The sequence below is a fragment of the Anolis carolinensis genome, chromosome 2 (genome assembly GCF_035594765.1).
Source record: "Anolis carolinensis isolate JA03-04 chromosome 2, rAnoCar3.1.pri, whole genome shotgun sequence".
In the NCBI taxonomy this organism is placed as follows: domain Eukaryota; kingdom Metazoa; phylum Chordata; class Lepidosauria; order Squamata; family Dactyloidae; genus Anolis; species Anolis carolinensis.
The window spans coordinates 9853022-9873605 of NC_085842.1; the positions used below are offsets into that span (position 1 = coordinate 9853022).

At 45.1% G+C, this 20584-nt stretch overlaps 3 protein-coding genes across 5 annotated transcripts in view; 1 reads left to right on the forward strand and 2 right to left on the reverse strand.

Moving 5' to 3' along the window:
- The window catches only part of LOC103282416 (zinc finger and SCAN domain-containing protein 2), a 136603-nt gene extending 127325 nt beyond the window's left edge, over positions 1-9278 (reverse strand). The window contains exons 1-4 of one of the 3 annotated variants that reach the window (XM_062973061.1): positions 8249-9278; positions 5870-6386; positions 5418-5535; positions 501-4731 (exon numbers count right to left, since the gene is read on the reverse strand). In XM_062973061.1, coding sequence (XP_062829131.1) covers positions 4595-4731; positions 5418-5535; positions 5870-6259 — 645 coding nt within the window. In that variant the 5' untranslated portion in view covers positions 6260-6386; positions 8249-9278 and the 3' untranslated portion in view covers positions 501-4594. Of the gene's footprint in view, positions 5002-5417; positions 5536-5869; positions 6387-8248 lie in introns of those variants that run through there. The other 2 variants (XM_062973062.1, XM_062973063.1) reach the window with 2 other exon arrangements.
- Positions 9279-10953: 1675 nt separating this feature from the next.
- LOC134296935 (zinc finger and SCAN domain-containing protein 2-like) lies at positions 10954-18282 on the forward strand. The gene is made up of 2 exons (XM_062973120.1): positions 10954-11062; positions 14929-18282. The coding sequence occupies exon 2, from the start codon at positions 15220-15222 to the stop codon at positions 16363-16365; it is 1146 nt and encodes a 381-aa protein (XP_062829190.1). The 5' UTR covers positions 10954-11062; positions 14929-15219; the 3' UTR covers positions 16366-18282.
- Positions 18283-19235: 953 nt separating this feature from the next.
- LOC103277517 (zinc finger protein 501-like) overlaps positions 19236-20584 on the reverse strand; it is a 34338-nt gene continuing 32989 nt past the window's right edge. The window contains exon 4 of the mRNA XM_062973104.1: positions 19236-20150. Coding sequence (XP_062829174.1) covers positions 20101-20150 — 50 coding nt within the window. The 3' untranslated portion in view covers positions 19236-20100. The remainder of the gene's footprint in view (positions 20151-20584) is intronic.

Sequence of the window (20584 nt, forward strand, 5' to 3'; positions counted from 1 at the left end):
TTTTGAAAACGCAATACCTTTTGCTGTAAAATAGGCCCTGAAATACACACACCTTTGTCTCTCAGCTGCGTAAACCAAACATACAAAGCTTCAATAACTTTTTCATAGTCACATTTTTCATTGTTTTCCTCTCTTTCAGCACACCATCGGTAACTTTGGAGAACACCATTTTTCTATCTGCAATCGATTCCATTTCCATTCTCCTACTGCTACCCGTTCGACACCATAGTTGTTGGCTACCTTCTGCCTTGTCTCTCCTTTGTCCAGGTTTCTGCTCCATGGATCCAACGACCTTCTTTCTCTTTGTCGCCATACTCACGCAGAAGAAAGCACATGCACAGATCAGTGGCCCTCCTGGCAGGTGTCTGGTGCACAGAGAGACCCACTGTATGTTGCTGCCGAGAGAAACAGCCGTGGATCCCGGTGGGAGACAGACTGCGCCGGATGATACATGTCACGCTTACTTCAAACGACCAGCATGAACACAGACCAAAGGTAGCTGTTATCAAAACCAATCTTTATTGAAGAACACACGACTTTGGAAAAGTCGAGAATGACATAATGTTTACACACAATCATTTTTATCACCTTTGCTACAACGTCACACCACACGTAAATATCATCACCAAACCCCACCCCACATATCACATTACTACCACTACAACACCAACTATTCATTAAAGCTGTTTTGATTCTCACTCCAAAAGTTCCCATGCTCCGGTGCCAGGTGTCTGCATGAGCTATCGAGGAGTGCTTGTTGTTATGGCTCCAATTCCAGAGCTTGCAGACTCAGCTCTGGGAATTGGCCCCATGACAATACAGATACACTTCTCCCATCAACTGCCAAATGGGACTCTTACACTTTATGGAAGTTGGCTGTAAATATGAGTTCCAAAGGGATAGATTTGCCTGACAAAGCTGTGAACGTGCAAAACCGTGACAGTAAAGAAAAGGTGGAGAACAATGATGAAGGCAGAAAAGGGAACAAAAAAGGGATGTCTGTAGGACTTGGCCAGATAGAGTGGCATCCACGTAACATCCCACGTGAGAGAGAAGAGACGGCCTCCACACCATCCCAGTTTGGGAGGAAGGACAAGACTGGACCAGAGGAAAGAGCTGCTGATCCATCTGTTGTGATTCAACCCCACGCTGCTCAAGTCTGCAGTCCCCAATGAGAAACAGGGAGCTAGTTTCAGAACAGGCTGGGGGAATCCCTCCCCCTTGTCTCCTGATTGACAGTTGGGATGTATCTATTTGTTCTTTCTCTGTTTCTTTCTCTCATTTCTTTCTCTCTTTCTCTCATCATTCTGATTAGTTTTGTAGAATGGTGCAAGATTTCTGACTTTTATATCCCAGTGTGTGCTGTGTGCATTGAGACCTCTCTCTGCTTGTGTCTCAGGAGAGATGTAGGGCTTGGAGCTTTTCCCTCCCTTTTAAACCCGAGAAGAGATGGAAACAGAGAGTAGCTCAGACCCAGTCATTGACTATTAAGAAATGTAGTTAGTGTTTTTTGTAAACACTGGGCTGTATGGCCATGTTTTCTGGGCTGTATGGCTATGTTTCAGAAGTATTCTCTCCTGATGTTTGCCTGCATCTATGGCAGGCATCCTCAGAGGTTGTCAGGTATATGGGAAAAACAGATCTATAAACCTCACTAGCCTAGTTTCCAATATACCTCCCACCTCTCAGGATACCTGCCATAAATACGGGCGAAACGTTAGGAGAGAGGGGGAACCAGGAAGACAGTTCCATCTTGTCTACTGTGCCATCAGTTGGAGGCCCAACTGATGCTCTGGGGCCCTCCCCCTAGTAACATGCTATGCTAATAATATAATATTTATTACATATATATAGTGTATATAATGTACAATATAAAATACAGTAATATATAATATATTTGAGAGAGGGAGAATATGCTTTGACTCCAGTTATGGTAATCTTCCCACTTGAGTCTGAATTGGCACTAATGTTATATTATTATTGTTGTTGTTGTTGTTGCTCTTATGTCACATATTTCTGACATAAGCCCTGCCTTACAGACCCTCAGTGACTGTGATGATTTAGGATAATACTGCCTTTTGAAACAGGAATCCCCATCAGTGAGGGAGCCTTACCAAGAGAGTCCACAATCCCATTCATCTCCTCCATGACCTGCTTGTGCAAGGCTTTCTGGTCCGGATTCAGGAGAACCCACTCCTCCAGGGAGAAATCCACAGCCACGTCCTCAAAGGCGATTGGGCCCTGGCGGAAGAAGAAAAGATTCCCTTCTCACATGGGAGCGATCAAGAAAAAGAATAACAAGAAATTCTTTAAAGTAGATTTACATTCCTGTTGGTTGTTTGAAAGGGAAAGGGCCAAGGCCTACATGCCACAGTTGTAAGCTTTCTAGAGATGACGGGTTGGTCAGTCAGAACCATTTCTCAATTGATACGTAGAATCAGAAATGGAATCTGAGCATGTTCCAGCCTTTATTGTGGTGCCCAGAACTGGACACAGTGTTGTTCCAGGTGAGGTCTCCCCAAAGCAGAAAGAAGGACACAATATTCCTTAGGATGGAGCCCAAAATCCCATAGTCCTTTCAGCTGCTGCATCACATTGTTGGCTCATGTTCCACTTGTAGTCCTCTAACACTCCAAGATCCCATCATATGAATGCCTGTCAAGCCAGGTGTCGCCCACCCTGTACCTGTGCATGGCATTTCTCTCCTGCCTAAGTGTACTACTCTACATATATTCTTGTTGACATTAAGTGGGTTAGTTTTGGCCCAGCTCTCCACCATGTTAAGGCCAGAATTTTGAATTCTGATCCTATCTTCTAGACTGTCAGCTATACCTGCTAATTTGGTGTCATCTGAAAACCTGATACGCATGTTGAGCAGTACTGGGCCCAGGACAGAACCCTGCGACACTCCACCCTTTGTCGCTCAAACCATTACAAATCCTCCGAACAGGAGTATTATCCAGCCCACTTTTTACTAGTTGTTTGTGAAACCATGGGAGGCCTTTCCAGAGGTCTCACTGAAAGCAAGATGTGCTACATCCACTGCATTTCCTTCCTCTACCAAGCTTGTAGCTCTACTGAAAAGTACATTAGTCTGGCATGACTTGTTTTGGAGAAACTCATCTTGTCCTTCAGTGATTACAGCACTTTTCCCAAGTGATTCCAGATGGCCTTCTTCATGATCTGCTCCAACATTTTTCCTGTTATTTAGGTCAAGATAACGGGTGACTTCAATGCAAGGGTAGGATCTAGTTGAATAAATGTGTTGAGAGAAGAGGGCCTGGAGGAAGATCCCTTCAACTCTCTCCTGACACCAGAAGCTCGACACTCTAAGGACCAAGCGTGAAATGAAGCCGGAAAGTGCCTGACCAAAATGGCCACGCAGCTCAACCTGTCTCGGCTAAATGGACTTACTCAGTTTCCTGACTCTGGAGAATATACATTGGTCTCACCAAGGGGCTCTAGTGTCATAGACTATCTTCTGACTTCATCCTCCATAGCTAGTGACATTGATTCATTTGCTATAGACAATTCCTTGCTTAGTGATCATCTATCTCCCACTTCTCCTGGTTTTGGAGAGAAGCAGCACTTCCCCACCTGGACAAGCCTACCCACAATACACCAGGCTGAAGCGGAACGTTAAGACAAAAGGGGTGTGCCTGGATATCTTGAACTCTTAGGAAGTGTTGTCCATAGAAACTATGATCATTGAAATCCCAGATTTCGAGGAGGCATCACCGGGTTTGAATCCCTTATAAAACCTATCTTTTAAAAACTATACGATTGGCAAAGAATGCCAAGGCAACCCAGGGTCAGATCCAAAAATTGGTTCGATAAAGAGTGCATAATAGCAAACAAACAGATCCGCTCCCTCTATAACTATTATCGATCCACATCAAACGATCTCCTCCTTATAAACATTCGGGAGTCTAAACAGCTGCTCCAACTGCTTATGGGACAAGTCAAGATAACTGGATGGTCATTGTTAGGGGACCTCTTTTTGGTCCATTCTTGGAGACAGAGACAACTTTTGCCTCCTCCAGCCTGCTGGGACTTCTCCTGTTCCCAAAAATGAACAAAGAGGATTGACAGTGGTTCTGGGATTACTGCTGTTAGTTCAATACCCTTGGCTGTAGTTCACCTGGCCCTGGAGACTGGGATTCCTGGACCACTTCTTTACCCATTTTGGGTTGCATTTCCCCAGTTGCTCCATCTTGCTCAGGTAGAATACCCATTTCCTTTTGGGAGATCATGTTCTAACTCTTGCCTATCCCCGGTTAGCATTCCACCACCTTCTCCAGGCACAGACCCTACTCTTGGCACATTTTTTCATCTGACCTCATTTTCTGAGTTAGACTTTTTCCCTACTTATGCTGATTAGTTGTTTACATTCCTTGGTGATCCCCCCCCCTTTCCATTTCCATGCCCTTTTCAATCATAGCTCCGTTGAAATTTCTTTGAACATCGATTCTGGTTTCTTTAGTTCTCTCTTCATTTTTTCCCTCCTTGTTGGCACGGTTTGCAATTGTACCTTCTGTATTTCACTTCTAAGGAAACGCATTCCATCTTGTCTGTTTCAACAGATATTTGGCCATTAATCCTGGAACCAAAGGCACCCCAGCAGGCCCAGTCCTCCTCTCCCAGGAATCCTTCTGCTTACCTGACTCAGTCCCACTCCATCGCAAAGGGGGAGAAACGGCTGAGGATTTGGCAACAGCATCATTCCAGACCCTGGAGAGAAAGCAAGGGGTGGAAAGCTGGTCACAGAAACAGGCCTCAGAGGTGACAATTGCAGTCCTATAAAGAAACCGATGAGTTAGGGTTTAGGACTTTATCTCGCAAGCAGTGCTGTGAGGATGTTCGAATGAAACTAGTATTGGGCTTGGTGGTTCAACTGACTAAAGTGATTCTTTGTCGTCTGTTTGTCTTCCAGCTCAGTTTCAGGGCTCGGCTCAGCTTAGGGTCCCACCTGGGAAGACACTGAAGGCTGCGTTTTCAGTCCTATTGCAAGAAAGAAAACTGCAAATCAAACTGAAGTTACACCTCTAGCAACTGAATGTGTACATATAACAATAACAATAATAATGATAATAATAATAATAATTTTATTTCTTACTCGCCTCTCCTTGCAGTTCGAGGGAGGTTACAACATAATTTTAAAAACACAAACATTGTCAAAATTCAACAAAGATATATATATAACTATAAAAGATCTACATTAAAACTGCCTTTCTATAAAATACATATTAAGTCCATAAAACATCACACAAAGGACATGAGTTTAAGATATATACCCATCTCAAGGCCAAATGATACTTCACCTTCTGAAGCTCAAACCGTGGGTGTACAATCATCCCCCCAAAGCGGGATTTCCACTGGCACAAACCCCCAAAACTCCCAGAAGAGTTCCTTCTCACCCTGCAAGGCGGCAGCCCCGTCTCCTTCCCGCTTCAGCTCCTTCTGCCTGAGACTCTGGGTGGTGTCTGGTGGAGATTCCTCTGGTGCAGGGACTTCCATGGAGTTATTATTATGGGCCTGGAAGAGCACAGAGCATTCCAGAAGGAGTTTGGGAAAAGTTCAGAAATATCACAGATCCATAGACCTTTCTTGAAAGAATAACTCTGAGATGGCAACCTAGTTTGGAACCAATGCCCCCCCCCCCTCCCATCATTGTCTATGTTCTATCTTGAGCAGAGCATCAACCAAGCTGACGGTAGAGATGGAGGGGCAGAGCAGGTGGGGAAAGAGGCCGAGGGAGCAGGGCCTTGCTTATCCCCCACATCGGTCCCATCTTGGAAGAAAGGCAGGATGTACGTTCAACCTGTCCATCAGCCCCAAGGTTAGTGAAACCCAGAGGGAATGCTCTCACCTGTCCTTCCTGCTCCTTGTCCTCGGCCCGACTCAGGAGGAAGCCTTCCGCCAGGGCCACCGCCTGGGAACAGGTCTCTGCCCCACACTCTCGGACCCAGCTCCCCATCTCTGGGGGCAGGATGCTCAGGAACTGCTCCAGGGTCACCAGGTCCAGCACCTCGGCCTTGGTGTGCTGCTCTGGCTTCAGCCACTGGCGGCACAGATCGTGGAGACGACTGCAAACCCCTCTGGGTCCTTCACCCTCTTGGTAGGAGGATTGCCTGAAGCGCTGGCGCTGTGTGTCCGAGCTGTCAAGGTCCACACTCAGGGACTCATGTCTGGTTCTTTCCCAGGATTCCCCACTGCCCCCAGGTCCTGCTTCAGGCCCACGTGAGTTGGGTCTCTCCATGTTGGAACCACTCTGGTGAAGAACCCAACCGTATCCAAGATGCTTTTCCTCCTATTCTTTCTTTCAAGGGAAAGAAATCCCTCCACAGGCTCTACTCCGAAATTCTCAGCCAAAAATCACATTTCCTCTGTGAAAGAAAGGCAGAAAGGTTGTGGGACCAGGCTTTTGAGCAATAGTAGCAGCAGAAATGACAACTATATGATCCAAGGTATAATGACAGACCGCGTTTGGACTTGAAATGTATATTTATAAAGGTTTGAATGTAATTTAATTTAAATGGAATTTTGAAATGTGATTGTAGTTGTTTGATATATGTGTTTCATATTGTAAGCAGAACCAACTGCTACAGACAAAAAACAAGCCAACTGGGAAGCTGCATCAATTTCTTCTGAAAGATTTTACAATTGATGAAGAAATTAAAAAACCTATGATTCAGTGGGTGAAAAGTCTAGGCTGAGCAATAAGTCCACGAGAATGGGAAGAGCTCTGGTAAAAATGACTAAAATTTACAAGGAGTCACACAATTAAATAAAATTTCAACAAAATGATACATAGATGGTACATAACTCCAGAAAAACTCTCAAATACACACACACACACACACACATATGATATGTTGGGACTAATGAATTCTGAATAAAAATCCACATAGACATGGAAACTATTCTAGAGTACAAAATCCCATTAAAACCATAACTTTTTCTACTGGGAAACATCAAGAAAGACTCTTTCTTTATATGACAACAGAAGCAAGAACTGAATACGCAAAACTATGGAAACAACAAGACATGCCAACACCAGAAAACTGGATGACAAAAGGTTTTGAAATGGCCAAATAGGACAAACTAACTTTAGCTGTACAACAAACAAATACACAGAAACTTCCAAGAAGAATGGAAGCCATTCATTGAATTCACAAAGCAAAGGAAGATGGCCACAGCAGGATCTGTTGACTAAAATATTATTAATAGTATACAGTTACATTTTGTACTATTTCTGAACTCTTTATTCAAGAGACTTTGAATAATTGACTTATCAGCACTCTTTGATTAGAACACAAAAGGTTGCGAGCCTTGTTAATTAGGTATTTTAGAGCAACAACATATATATGAATACATATTTGTGTAGTGTTTAAATAAAAGAAGATAACAATGTAACATAGTGAATTCTTACCCACACAATCCTAATTTACTAACTAATGGAATTGATAGTTTAGATCTATATGGCAGTCGTTATGATATGAAATACATGCAAAGAACTGGAAAAGAAGGCGGGAAGGAGAGTGGATAGCGTGGGAAGGCAAAGTCCTGAGGACAAGAGTGCATTCGTTTCTGTCACAGAGGACATTTGGATCTTCCAAAACTTTAGACACTGTCTATAATACTAGGGCTTGGGTTAAAGAGATCGATGTAAAAGCTATAACAAAGACAAGGCTTCTCTTCCCCCCTCCACCCCCTTCCTTTTCCTCATGATACAGAAGACATTGATATAGTTCTTTTAAAAAATATAGACACCCCTTGTTATACAGCAGACGCATAATATTCAATATTCAAAACAATTCTACAATACATTTTTGCATCCACTGTTATTTTCACCCATATATATATATATATATATATTATCCCATACCACCGTGTGTGTCCCCCGTCCCCCCCCCCCCCCCAAGCAATTTCTTTGATACCTCATCTGTCCCAAATTTCGTTTCCTCTTGTGGAGGTCATTCTCCATCCCTCCATCTCAGGCCAGGAAGGAAGGAGTGAGAGATGGAGGCGGGACACACAAATAAAGTTGTTGCTGAGGTGTTCCTGCGAGTATCTTTGTAGATCTTAGGAAACTATTTCTTGATTTAAGGCATTGACATGCTGGCTGATATCCAAACAGGGGATGGGCCAGAGATGTCACTGCCTTGGTCCTTTCATTACAGGCTGCTACTTCCCCACAGATGTCAGATGGTGCAATAATAATAATCATAATCATAATAATAAATACCATTTCATTTCTAGACTGCCCTCTCTCCCCAGAGGGACTCAACAGTATCATTTCTCCAGTGGTGTGGGGCGCAGACATCCTGTGACGGTGCGGCATGTCTCATGAAGAGCCACGTCCACTGTTTGAACGTGGTGAGATGTCTTCCCCACTGGGCCTGTGAATTCAGCAGCAGAGGAGCCAAGCGCCTGTCTTTCCAGGGCCTGGTTGGGATCCCCAGGTTGTGCCAGTCAGCTTTTGTACCATGTGATTTCTACCACCCACTTTTGGCTTGAGAGTCAAGCAGGGCTTCTTGTTGATTGCTGTCTTGTATATTGTTCCTGTTTTGTATGGGATCTTTCTGTGAGCCACGCCGAGTCCCCTCTGGGGGAGATGGTGGCAGGATACAAATGTTGTTGTTGTTGTTGTTGTTGTTGTTGTTCTCCCTTTGTCTGCATGTCCCTCTGTTGTGAATGTCCATGCCAGCTGATCCCTGGGGGCCCCTCCCTTTCCGAGCGCCCTTCCTTCCTTCCTTCCTTCTCTTGGTCTGTTGACCTCCCTTCCCCAGTCCCTTGCTCTCTCTCTCTCTCTCTCTCTCTCTCTCTCTCTCTCTCTCTCTCTCTCCGCAGTCTTGAGGTGGAGGTGAAGGTGAGGCCTGCGGGGCCTGAGGGGAGGCCTTCTGGGAGTTGGAGTCCAAAACCCCGCCCCGGAGGGAGGCCCGGAGCTTGCCCAGGCCTGGCTGAGAGAGAGAGAGAGAGAGAGAGAGAGAGCGGTGGTGGCCTGTGTTCCCAGGGAGAGAACGAGAGAGGAAGGCCCGCCTGGGAGTGGGCCAGGCCCGGGCCCTCCTCGGCCTCCCCTCCCTCCCTCCCTCCCTCCCTCCCTCCCTCCCTTGGGCCTTGGCTCCTCTTGGGCCCTCGGGAGGAGGCCTGGCAACGAGACTCACCAGGACTGACGAGGCGGAGGACGAGGCCGCAGGCTCGGGCTCGGAGAGAAGGAAGGAAGGAAGGAAGGAAGGAAGGAAGGAAGGAAGGAAGGAAGGAAGGAAGGAAGGAAGGAAGGAAGGAAGAAGGCAGGCCCCGCCCCTCCCCGCCCCTCCCCCCTCGCTCCCGGCTCAGGCCTCGGCCTTCCCAACGGTCACTCACCCCGTCACATGACCCGCGGGCGGGAAGGCCAGGGCGAGGCTGCCCGGAGACTGGTGACGCGGAGAGACCAGGCCGATCCCCATTGGCCCATTTCTGGAAGGACCCTTCACGGCCCAAGGGCGAGGGGAGGGGAGGGGGCGTTCCTGCCCGGAGACCGATGACGCGCGAGAGGAAGGCGGGTTCCCATTGGCGGACCGTGAAGCGAAGGGGGGAAGGCGGGGGGGGGGGGGGAGAAGCGCCTAGTTCCCTCAGGCGAAGCCCCGCCTTCCGCCCTTTCCTGTGAGCGCCCTTCGAGGAAGAGGGAGGAGGAGGAGGAGGAGGAGGAGGAGGAGGAGGCCTTTCGGGAGAGAGAGAGAGAGAGAGAGGAGCAGGTCAGGGGCAGCTGGGTGAGGGTTCGGGGTCCCTGCTGACGGGCCTCCCTTCCCCGTCCGGCCTTGGCCTGTCTGTCTGTCCCGGGGAGGCTGCGGCCTGCTCGGCCCTCCAGGCCCTCTGCGCATGCGCCTTCCAAAACGGGGCAGCCAGGTTGCTGACACCCCCCCCCCCCTCCACTGACTGACAGCCTGTCACTGGGCACAAGTCAAAGGGCTGGTGATGGCCTTTCAAGCCCTGGATGGTTCAGGTCCAGACTGTTTGGCTGATCCCATCTCATGGGCTACGCTTTTGGGATGTTGTGTTTTAGAGGCACTGATGTATTAATTCCTTGGGATTGGAATGCATTTGATTGTATATTGTTGGGATTGGTCCCCATAGAAACCACCCCAAGTCCCCTCGCAGAGATGGCGCGGGATACAAAAATAAAGTTGTTGTTGTTATTATTATTATTTGAAACATAACAAGATGAGTCCACAGCAGACACTCTGCTGGCTGTCTTGGATCACACCTCGGACACTTCCCCAATGTCTAGGACTGTGTGATGTATCGGCGAGTAATGCGTGCCTCTCCCAATAAGGTGGCCTTCTGCAGCTGGCAGAGGGTAATTTTGTCAGCGCCGATTGTGTTTAAGTGCAGGCCAAGGTTTTTAGCCACTGCACCCACTGGGACCACCTTGACTGGCTTGTGCCAGAGTCCTTGTAATTCGATCTTTAAATCCTCATATCATGTCAGCTTTTCTAGTTGTTTCTCCTCAATCCTGCTGTCACCTGGGATTACAATATTGACAGTCCATACTTTTTTTTAACACGATCGTGAGGTCAGGGGTCTTGTGCTCCAAAACCCTGTCTGTCTGAATTCGGAAGTCCCAGACTAGCTTGACATGTTCATTCTCTGTAACGTTTTCGGGCTTGTGATTCCACCAGTTCTTTGTTGCAGGCAGATGGTATTTGTGGCACAAGTACCAATTAATCATCTGAGCAACGGTGTTCTGCCTCTGCTTGTAGTCTGTCTGTGCAATCTTTCTGCAGCAGCTGAGGGTGTGATCTATTGTTTCATCTGTTTATTATTATTATTATTATTATTATTATTATTATTATTATTATTATTATGGAGCTCCTGATCTGCTGAACTGCTGTTGTTGCTGCTTTTCCCTTTTTGACGGCTTTGTCCTTTTTTGGAAATGGCAACAGACGCATAACCCGGACCCTTCCCTCGGCAGAGAGGGCCGTCCTGCGAAAGGAGGGCGTCTGCAGGGAGGGATTGGCGGAGGCCGTGCAGAAGAAGCTCCAGGCCGAAGTGGAGAAGGAACAGCAGGTGCCAAAAGGTGAGGCGGACGTGGGAGTAGTTTGGGTATCTTTAGCTGAGAGGGAAAGAAAGGCCGAGGGGACAGGAGAGCCAATATGGGGAAGGATGTCCCACTGAGGAGAAAAGGGCAAGTTTTTCCTGCTACTCTGGAGACTAAAATGGAAAGCAGTTGATTCACATTGTGGGAAAGAAGCTTCCAACTAAACATTGGGAAGCATTTCTGGATGGCAAGAGCAGTTCAGCCGTGGAAGCCTGGTCCCTTCTCAGGAGCCTCCCTTCCCAAGCCCTGGCCTTCCACTTCCGGGGACTCCATGTCCCAGAATCCCTGATCTTGGGCCAAGGCAGCTGAGGCTTCTGGGTGCTAAAGTCCAAGAAATCCCAGAGGAATAGAGTTTGGGAATCCCTGCTCAAGAGAGTGGAGGGAATAATGATAATAATAGTAATAGTAATAACTTTATTTCTAACCCTCCCTCTCTCCCCAAAGGGAATGGCTCTCTTGGACTACAACGCCCAGAAACCCTCCTGGCATGAGGGTTGGAGGAACCTGGGAGTTCTATCCCAAGACAAATATCTCCCAAGTCCTTGAGGAGGAGGTGGGGGAGGGGGAGGCGGCAGCCTTGGCCTAGGACTGAGACACGAGGAATCCCCGAAGCCAGAGGGTTGGGAGAGACCCCAAGGGCCACCCAGCCCCACCCCCTTCTGCCAGGCAGGGAAACACAATCCAAATCCTCCCGACAGATCTCCATCCAGCCTCTGACTAAATCCTCCAAAGAAGGAGCTCCCACCAGACTCTGAGGCAGAGAGTTCCCCTGCTGAACAGCTCTTCTTCTTGCCCTCAGGAAGTCCTTCCTCGTGTTTGGGAGGAATCCCTTTTCTTGCCGTTTGACCTCCTGGCTCCGTTGTCCCTTAGTCTCCAGAGCAGCAGAAAGGAAGCCTTTCCCCCTCCTCTTCCTCACCAATGGGACATCTTTTTGGATTTTGAAACATGCCTGCAGTCAAATCTGGATGACTGACAGAACTTGGAGGACTCTCCTCAAAAATAAAACTTGACAAGCCTAGCAAACATAGTCACATAGTGTAAATGTACACAGAATAAACACTTCAAACAGCTCAGACCTTATTAAGTGGTCAGATGGTGTCCAATTGAGATCAATTCCAGTATCTAGACAGGATTGATACATATCGAGTCGTATTAGTCTTCCTCCTCTCAGTAGGCCAGAGTGCATAGATGTGTTTTTAGTTTGAAGGCAAGGAGGGAGGGGGCAGTTTTTCGTTCTTTTGGGAGGGATTTCCAGAGGAGGGGAGGAGCACGGAGAAGGCCCCCTTTCTCGTTCCCACCAGCCGTGCTTGAGACGGGGGTGGGACTGAGAGCAGGGCCTCCTCCGCAGATCGCAGTGCTCGAGCCGGTTTGTAAACAGGGACGCGATTCTGCAAATAGTCTGCATCTCCGTTTACAAACCGGTTCGAGCACTGCGATCCTAAACTCAACAAGCTCTATGAGGTATGACGAGCCAGATGAGAGCCCGAGTCTCTTCTGGTGTGGGAGAATCAGCCATCTACAAAGATGTTGCCAAGGGGAAGCCGAGCACTTGATGAACCAACATAGTATATTATTTGAGAACACAGAAATGTTGGATTACTCTGACAACTACCATGTCAGACTACACAGAAAAGCCATTGAAATCCACAAGCATGTGGACAATTTCAACAGAAAGGAGAAAACCATGAAATTGAACACAATCTGGCTACCAGTATCAAAAAAGACTCTAAAATCAGTAAATAAAAATCAACACTCAAAAAATGAGAATTGCAGGCATGAAACAATGGGTCAGCTAACACCTCCCAACAAAGGATTCCCCCAGGCAGAAAGCAGGCAGGCTTTAAAAATGAAATTCAGTGTCAATCAAGGTGGCCAGCTGCAACATTCACACTTGCCTCGGGCAGACAAGAGTTCTTTCTCCCACCCTTGTCATTACACAGATATATAAACCCCACGTGCCTAGTTTCCAACAGACCTCCATTATGAAAACGGGTGCCTTTTGGGAGATTGGAATGGAGTGATTTCACCAAAGAAAGACAAACTCTCGGGAGGGGGATGCAAAGAATATACTGTATATACGCAAGTATAAGCCTCTCCTCCTTTCCCGTGCAGCACACGCCTTCCTCTCCTCGGCACTCGTCTTTCCCACTTTTCTTTATTCGTATACACACTGCATTTCCCCCAAAATGTATAGTTAAAATAAACTATGGTGATTATTGGAAGAATATATAAGCACATTTACATTGAAGAAGCTTAGAATAATAATTTAATCACAGTTGGAAAGTCTTAAATTGCAGTTGTATGTAAATATTCAAAAACATTTAACCTTCTGATGCCTCCATTAATCTAATTTTATTGCTATCTATTTTTATTTTGAAATGTACCAGTACCTGCTGCATTTCCCACCCCGTCTTATACTTGAGTCAATAGTTTTTCCCAGTTTTTTGTGTTAAATTAGGTGCCTCGGCTTTTACTCGAGTATATACAGTACACAATTTTCAGAAAGACAAAATACTTTCTCTAGAATGGAAAAGATATGGATATCTGCCAAACTCAAAACCTGTTCAAAATACAGAACTCCTACCCAAAACTATTTCAGATCATAATCCAGTGACTCTAGTAATTAAAAAGAAAGTAAAAAATGGCCCTTCCCCATTTCGGCCCATTTCGGCACATGTTGCGCTTTGCCTGGGTTCTATGAATTAGACTCCAGTGTTAATATTGTATGTTTTATGTTGATTTAACGATTGTTTTTACTGTAATTGATGTTTTTATTGGATAACTGTTTTATTGCTGTGTTTTGATATTTGATTGTTTTATCGGGCAAGGCCCCATGTAAGCTGCCCCGAGTCCCTTCGGGGAGATGGGGCGGGGTATAAAAATAAAGTTATTATTATTATTATTAAAAACACTTAGATGGCAGCTAAATGAATCACTACTGCAAAAGGAGGACGTAATTGAGAATTTGAAAGAAAAACTGAAAGAATATTTGGAACTTAATTTAAATCAAGTTACAGATATTCAAACAGTATGGGATGCCAGTACAGCTTATATTAGAGAATACTTTATAAAATGCAACACTGAAATGAGAAAGAATAGACAGAAATATTTTCAGATAATTTCAGATGATATTAAAAAAGAAGAGGAGTTAAAGAAAAATCCTTTGAATTCAAACATTCTAACTCAGATAAAACTCCTACAAAAGCAATTATTGTGTTACTAGTTAATGAATTGGAAACTAAAATAAAGAATGCAAAAAAAATATTTTGAATCAGCTAACAAACCAAGGAAATAGTTAGCATATACGTTGAGGAAAGAAAGCCCAAAAATGTAATTGTCAATTCTTTATTTATGTATTTATTTATTTATGACATTTCTACCCTGCCTTTCTCTACCCTGAAGGGGACTTACTGTTAAGATACAACATGAGGATAAAATATTAATAGATGATATCAATATTCAACAGGCTTTAAAACATTATTACATTAATTTATATAAGGCTGACCACATATCTCTACAAGACATTGAGAATAATTTAATTCAGCGAAAGACGCCAAAAATAAAGGTTCACAGTTCACAGCCTGTTATGCCTTCAGCTTTGCTGCATTGTTGGATTTTAATCAGTAGGGTTGTATTTTATTTTGTGCAGAGAATCTTTGCGCACCGTCCCCTTTGGACCTGAGGAGGGATAGTTTGTTGTTAGGCAAGTGTTAAAGCATTTCTCACCAGGCAATGGGCTCACCCTCTTCCCCTGGGTTTGTTACAGCACGAGACTTGTTTTTCATGTTCCATGAGATCTTTCTCTGTTCAACTCCTGAAGAGATTTTCCCCTCATTTGTCTGCAGGTAACTTCTGAAAAAGCTCTGCAAAGAATACGTTGTGAGAGCTTTGCCCAAGGAGTGCTCTAAGTCTAAAGGGACTTCAAAATACACAGCAATGACAACAAGAAAAAATAAGTAGTAAAAATATATTTCAAGCTACAAACCTATGCAGTTAAGAGGAGGAAATAAGATTGTGCTGAAAAAAGAGAGGCTTGGGAAAGCGAGCAGAAGGCTACAGCAATACAAAGACTGTGCTGCTCAGGAGGTTATATCTGTGAACCCCTGGCATAATATTTGAATTATAAATATAAAAGAATGGCAAGTCCTCTACCTCCCTATCCTAGATCACACACAGGGGAGAAGTTACATCAGTGTATGGAATGTGGGAAACAATTTGATTGGAAAAATTCTCTTACTGTACATGAAAGGACCCACACAGGGGAGAAGCCATATGAATGTGTGGAATGTGGAAAGAGCTTCAGTCAGAGTGAGAATCTACGTTCCCATCAAAGGACCCACACAGGGGAGAAACCCTATAAATGCATAGAATGTGGAGAAAGCTTCAGTCGGAGTGACAGTCTACGTTCCCATCAAAGGACCCACACAGGGGAGAAGCCCTATAAATGCATGGAATGTGGAGAAAACTTCAGTCACAGTGGCAGTCTACGTTCCCATCAAAGGACCCACACAGGGGAGAAGCCCTATAAATGCATGGTATGTGGAGAAAACTTCAGTCACAGTGGCAGTCTACATTCCCATCAAAGGACCCACACAGGGGAGAAGCCCTATAAATGCATGGAATGTGGAGAAAACTTCAGTCACAGTGGCAGTCTACGTTCCCATCAAAGGAAGCACACAGGGGAGAAGCCATATAAATGCATAGAATGTGGAGAAAGCTTCAGTCGGAGTGACAGTATACGTTCCCATCAAAGGAAGCACACAGGGGAGAAGCCCTATAAATGCATGGAATGTGGAGAAAACTTCAGTCACAGTGGCAGTCTATGTTCCCATCAAAGGACCCACACAAAGGAGGAGCCATATAAATGCATAGAATGTGGAGAAAGCTTCAGTCGGAGTGACAGTCTACGTTCCCATCAAAGGAAGCACACAGGAGAGAAGCCATATAAATGCATAGAATGTGGAGAAAGCTTCAGTCGGAGTGACAGTCTACGTTCCCATCAAAGGACGCACACAGGGGAGAAGCCATATAAATGCATAGAATGTGGAGAAAGCTTCAGTCGGAGTGACAGTCTACGTTCCCATCAAAGGACCCACACAGGTGAGAAGCCATATAAATGCATAGAATGTGGAAAGAGTTTCAGTCAGAGTGGACATCTACGTTCCCATCAAAGGACCCACACAGGGGAGAAGCCACATAAATGCATAGAATGTGGAAAGAGCTTCAGTCAGAGTGGACATCTACGTTCTCATCAAAGGACCCACACGGGAGAAGCCACATAAATGCATGAAATGTGGAGAAAGCTTCAGTCAGAGTGACAGTCTACGTTCCCATCAAAGGACCCACACAGGGGAGAAGCCACATAAATGCATAGAATGCGGAAAGAGCTTCAGTCAGAGTGACAGTCTACGTTCCCATCAAAGGACCCACACAGAGGAGAAGTCACCTTAATGCACGGAATAGGAACAGAGCTTTAGAAAAAGTTCAGCATACAGTAGACATCACAGAACTCATGTACCTCTAGAGGAGACGGGCCTTTGAGTTTCCGAATCTATAAAAACACATTGGAAGGAAAGAGGAAGGCCAGCACCTTGCTCTCTCTCCACCATGAATCGGAGTTTGTGTGGCCTTGGTTGACGGCTACTGGGAGCAGGTGTCACTCAGAATGGCAGCAAGCTTGGAAGGGGTTCACCTAACCTCCTCCGCAAAGAGACCCATCGCAGGCTTCTAGGATGATGTGTGAAGGTTTGCTGAAATGAGCAGCAGCAGAGATCTCTGGATTAAAGGGTTCTGAAAAAGAATAGCTCTTTGGTTGCAGATAACGTCGTATCTTCATACTCCTGCCTTATTTCTTGGCTCTTCTGCATTCAATGGCATCAATTGTTTCCCATGCATGTGTACTGTATGTACTGTGATCTGTCCTGAGTCCCTTGGTTGAAATTTTGGGTGCTAGCCCTGTACTTTTAACCCTTTTCTGGACTTTGTTGTATCCTGAATCATTGACTCTAAATTCTGGACTGACGTCTAGGTTTCGTATATGGACTTGGACTTTGTTTGTATCCCTGACTTTCTGGCTTGACTTTGGGACTCTAAATTCGGTTTGTACTCTTGATTTCTTGGTTGTTGTTTTATCAACTCAGCTGAATGAACTCCTGGCATGTGACTGTTGGGACTGTGACCTTGGTTCTTGTTAATTTTCACTCCTGACCTGTATCTGCAGTACTCAACTTGTCAGCAATAATTGGACTCTTGACCTGCACTTGTATTCATTGTTCCTTCAACTGTGTTGCTCCAATTATTTTAGCTCAGTGGCTCCCAACCTTTTTTTAACTAGGGATCATTTGACAAGGGACCACTCTCCAAAATTAGTACCAGAAGGGTTATAAATCAGTTTTTGGTCAACTTTAGATTTGGTTTGGTTATTTGGAGTGATGATTCAGAAAATTGCATTGGATAGACCACGTCAGCTCTCATTCCTGATATGCCATCCAGTTAGTCGTCATCTGCTCGCCCACAGAAAACCATATTTAATAATCCTCGGGACTATAAGAGGGTTTCGCGAGACCAGTCACTCTCATTGTAATGGTGTAGTAACTGTGAGGCTGTGAACCCTATTTTAGTTCTTGCGGACCACTGGTGGTCCATGGACCCCAGGTTGGGAACCACTGTTTTAGCTGGACTGAAGACTTTAGTTTTCCTATAAAATAATATGGTCTTGTCTTGTGTTTGCTTAATAAACCTCAGACTTTATACCGAGAGAGCCCTGGAACATGAGACCATCAGCCTTGCTTTGTGTGTACTTATCCCTGTGTAGAGTGAAACCCTTTCTGGATATGAGACTGTTCAATCCCCACCTTTGGCAAAGGGTCCATTAGGACACACAGTATCCCTCCCCAACTGCAGAGAATGGAAGACAAAAAATGACTACAACAACTGATGAAGATTCATGAATCCGTTGAGATGGACATATTAACTACACTGATGAAGTATAGAACCGCATTGAAAGGAAATAAGAGTAAATAGAGATACAAATCATATAGTGAGTGAGTTTTGTAAATTAGCATTTGATGTCAGTTAGTTTTGTTCTTATTGTGCAAGGTGTGTGTCCTTGTTCCCTTTATATTTGTTAAATAGTCCTTTTTTAAAAAAAATGTACCAAAATTATTATTTGTATAAAATATTGTTTTTAAATACCAAAATTGTAATTTGTGTAAACCTAGTGGTGCCCAGGTGAGTTGAAAAAAGCATTTGTTGGCTGGGTTATTTGTCGACTGGGTTCAAGGCTCTCTGGCTAAGGGTGAACTACAGCTCCCATATGCAAATGGCAGTCACCCCAAACCCTGCCAGTATTCAGTCGGCCATGTTGGGTTTGTGGGCCATGTTTGGTCAAGATCTGTAGTCGGGTGGGTTTGGTGCTCTCTGGATGGGCATGAACCACGACTCCCATATTGCAAAGTCAATCGCCCCAAACCCTGCCAGTATTGGGTCTGTGTGTCAATTTTGGTTCAGGTCCAGTGTCGGCTGAGTTCAGTGCTCTCTGGATAAGGGTAAATTGTAACTCCCCAAATCAAGGTCTATTCCCACAAACCCCTGCAGTATGGTCATGGGGGTTCTGTGTGCCACGTTGGTTCCAGGTCCATCATTGGTGGAGCTCAGAGTGCTCTTAGATTGCAGGTGGACTATACATCCCAGTCCCTACAAGTCCTATAAATGATGCTGAATTCTCCCAAAACCTCTCTCTCTAATATGTTCAGTTGCTGATCAATTCCTGTTTGCTGTGTGAGAAAAGAGTAGGAAAAGAGTTTGCTGTGGAAAAGAGTAGGAAAGGGTTATGGGAGAGGCAGTGGGCGGGGTCATGCAAATTCCACATCAATGGAGAGAGTCAGAAACACTGGTGTGTCTGGTGGAAGAAAAACAGAAGATCTAGGAGGAAATTGTCCCCTTATGAAAGCCTTCTCTTGGGTGGTGGGCAGGATGGTGTTTGTGGAGGACATTGGCAGGGCGCTTGGGCATTTTCACGGCGCTCGCTATAACCTACAGTGTCATTGGAGGGAGGGCCACTGGTTTTTCCTGCATAGTGGGAGCTATAGCTATTTGTGGAAGTGGGAGCCTGTCTGTGTAAATTGACACCCCTGCCACATACACACACATACAGATTTTCACTTTTATCATGTGTATAGATAATAATAAGTTTGTTCTTATATCCCGCCACCATCTCCCCGAAGGGACTCGGGATGACTTACGTGGGGACTATGCCCAGCAAAAACAGAATAAAATATAGCACAATTAATATACAATTGCATTTCAATCATTAAAACAATAAAACCAAAAAACAAGTATTGTAACAACATAAGAACAACAACCACCATCAACCAGTAGCCGAGAACAGTGGGCATGTTCAGATCGAAGAGGGCGGGCAAGGGCTAGCGCAGGAACAGTTGCAAGGGCAGGGCGGGTAATACAGCGCTGCAAGTCCGGGCGATGAGTGAGGGTGAGGCATCTATTTAGTTTTCTCTTCATTTTTTTCCTCCTTGTAATTGTGCCTTCAGTACTTCACTTCTAAGGAAACACATTCTATCTTGTCTGTTTCAACAGATATTTGACAATTAAGCCTGGAACCAAAGGCACCCCGGCAGGCCCCGTCCTCCTCTCCCAGGAATCCTTCTGCTCACCTGACTCAGTCCCACTCCATCGCAAAGGGGGAGAAACGGCTGAGGATTCGGCAACAGCATCATTCCAGACCCTGGAGAGAGAGCAAGGGGTGGAAAGCTGGTCACATAAACAGGCCTCAGAGGTGACCATTGCAGTCCTATAAAGAGACCGATGAGGAAACGGCCCTAAGAACACAGGCGCATTCAACAGCCCAAGAAGACGTACAATGTGAGGGTTTAGGACTTTATCTCGCAAGCAGTGCTATGAGGATGTTCAATTGAAACTAGTATTGGGCTTGGTGTTTCAATTGACTAAAGTGATTCTTTGCCGTCTGTTTGTCTTCCAGCTCAGTTTCAGGGCTCAGCTCAGCTTAGGGTCCCACCTGGGAAGACACTGAAGGGCTGAATATTCAGTCCTATTGCAAGAAGGAAAACTGCAAATCAAACTGAAATGACACCTTTAGCAACTCAATGCGTACATATAACAATAACAATGATAATGATAATAATAATAATTTTATTTCTTACTTGCCTCTCCTTGCAATTCGAGGGAGGTTACAACACAATTTTAAAAACACAAACATTGTCAAAATTCAACAAAGATATATATATATATATATATATATATATATATATATATATATATATAAAACTAACTATAAAAGATCTACATTAAAATTGCCTTTCTATAAAATACATATTAAAGTCCATAAAACATCATACAAAGGACACAAGTTTAAAATATATACCCCTCTCAAGGCCTTAAATGCTGAACCTCGGATGCTGAACCAGTGCCTGGCCGCTGTGGCAGACTGGATGAGGAGGAACAAGCTGAGGATCAATCCTGACA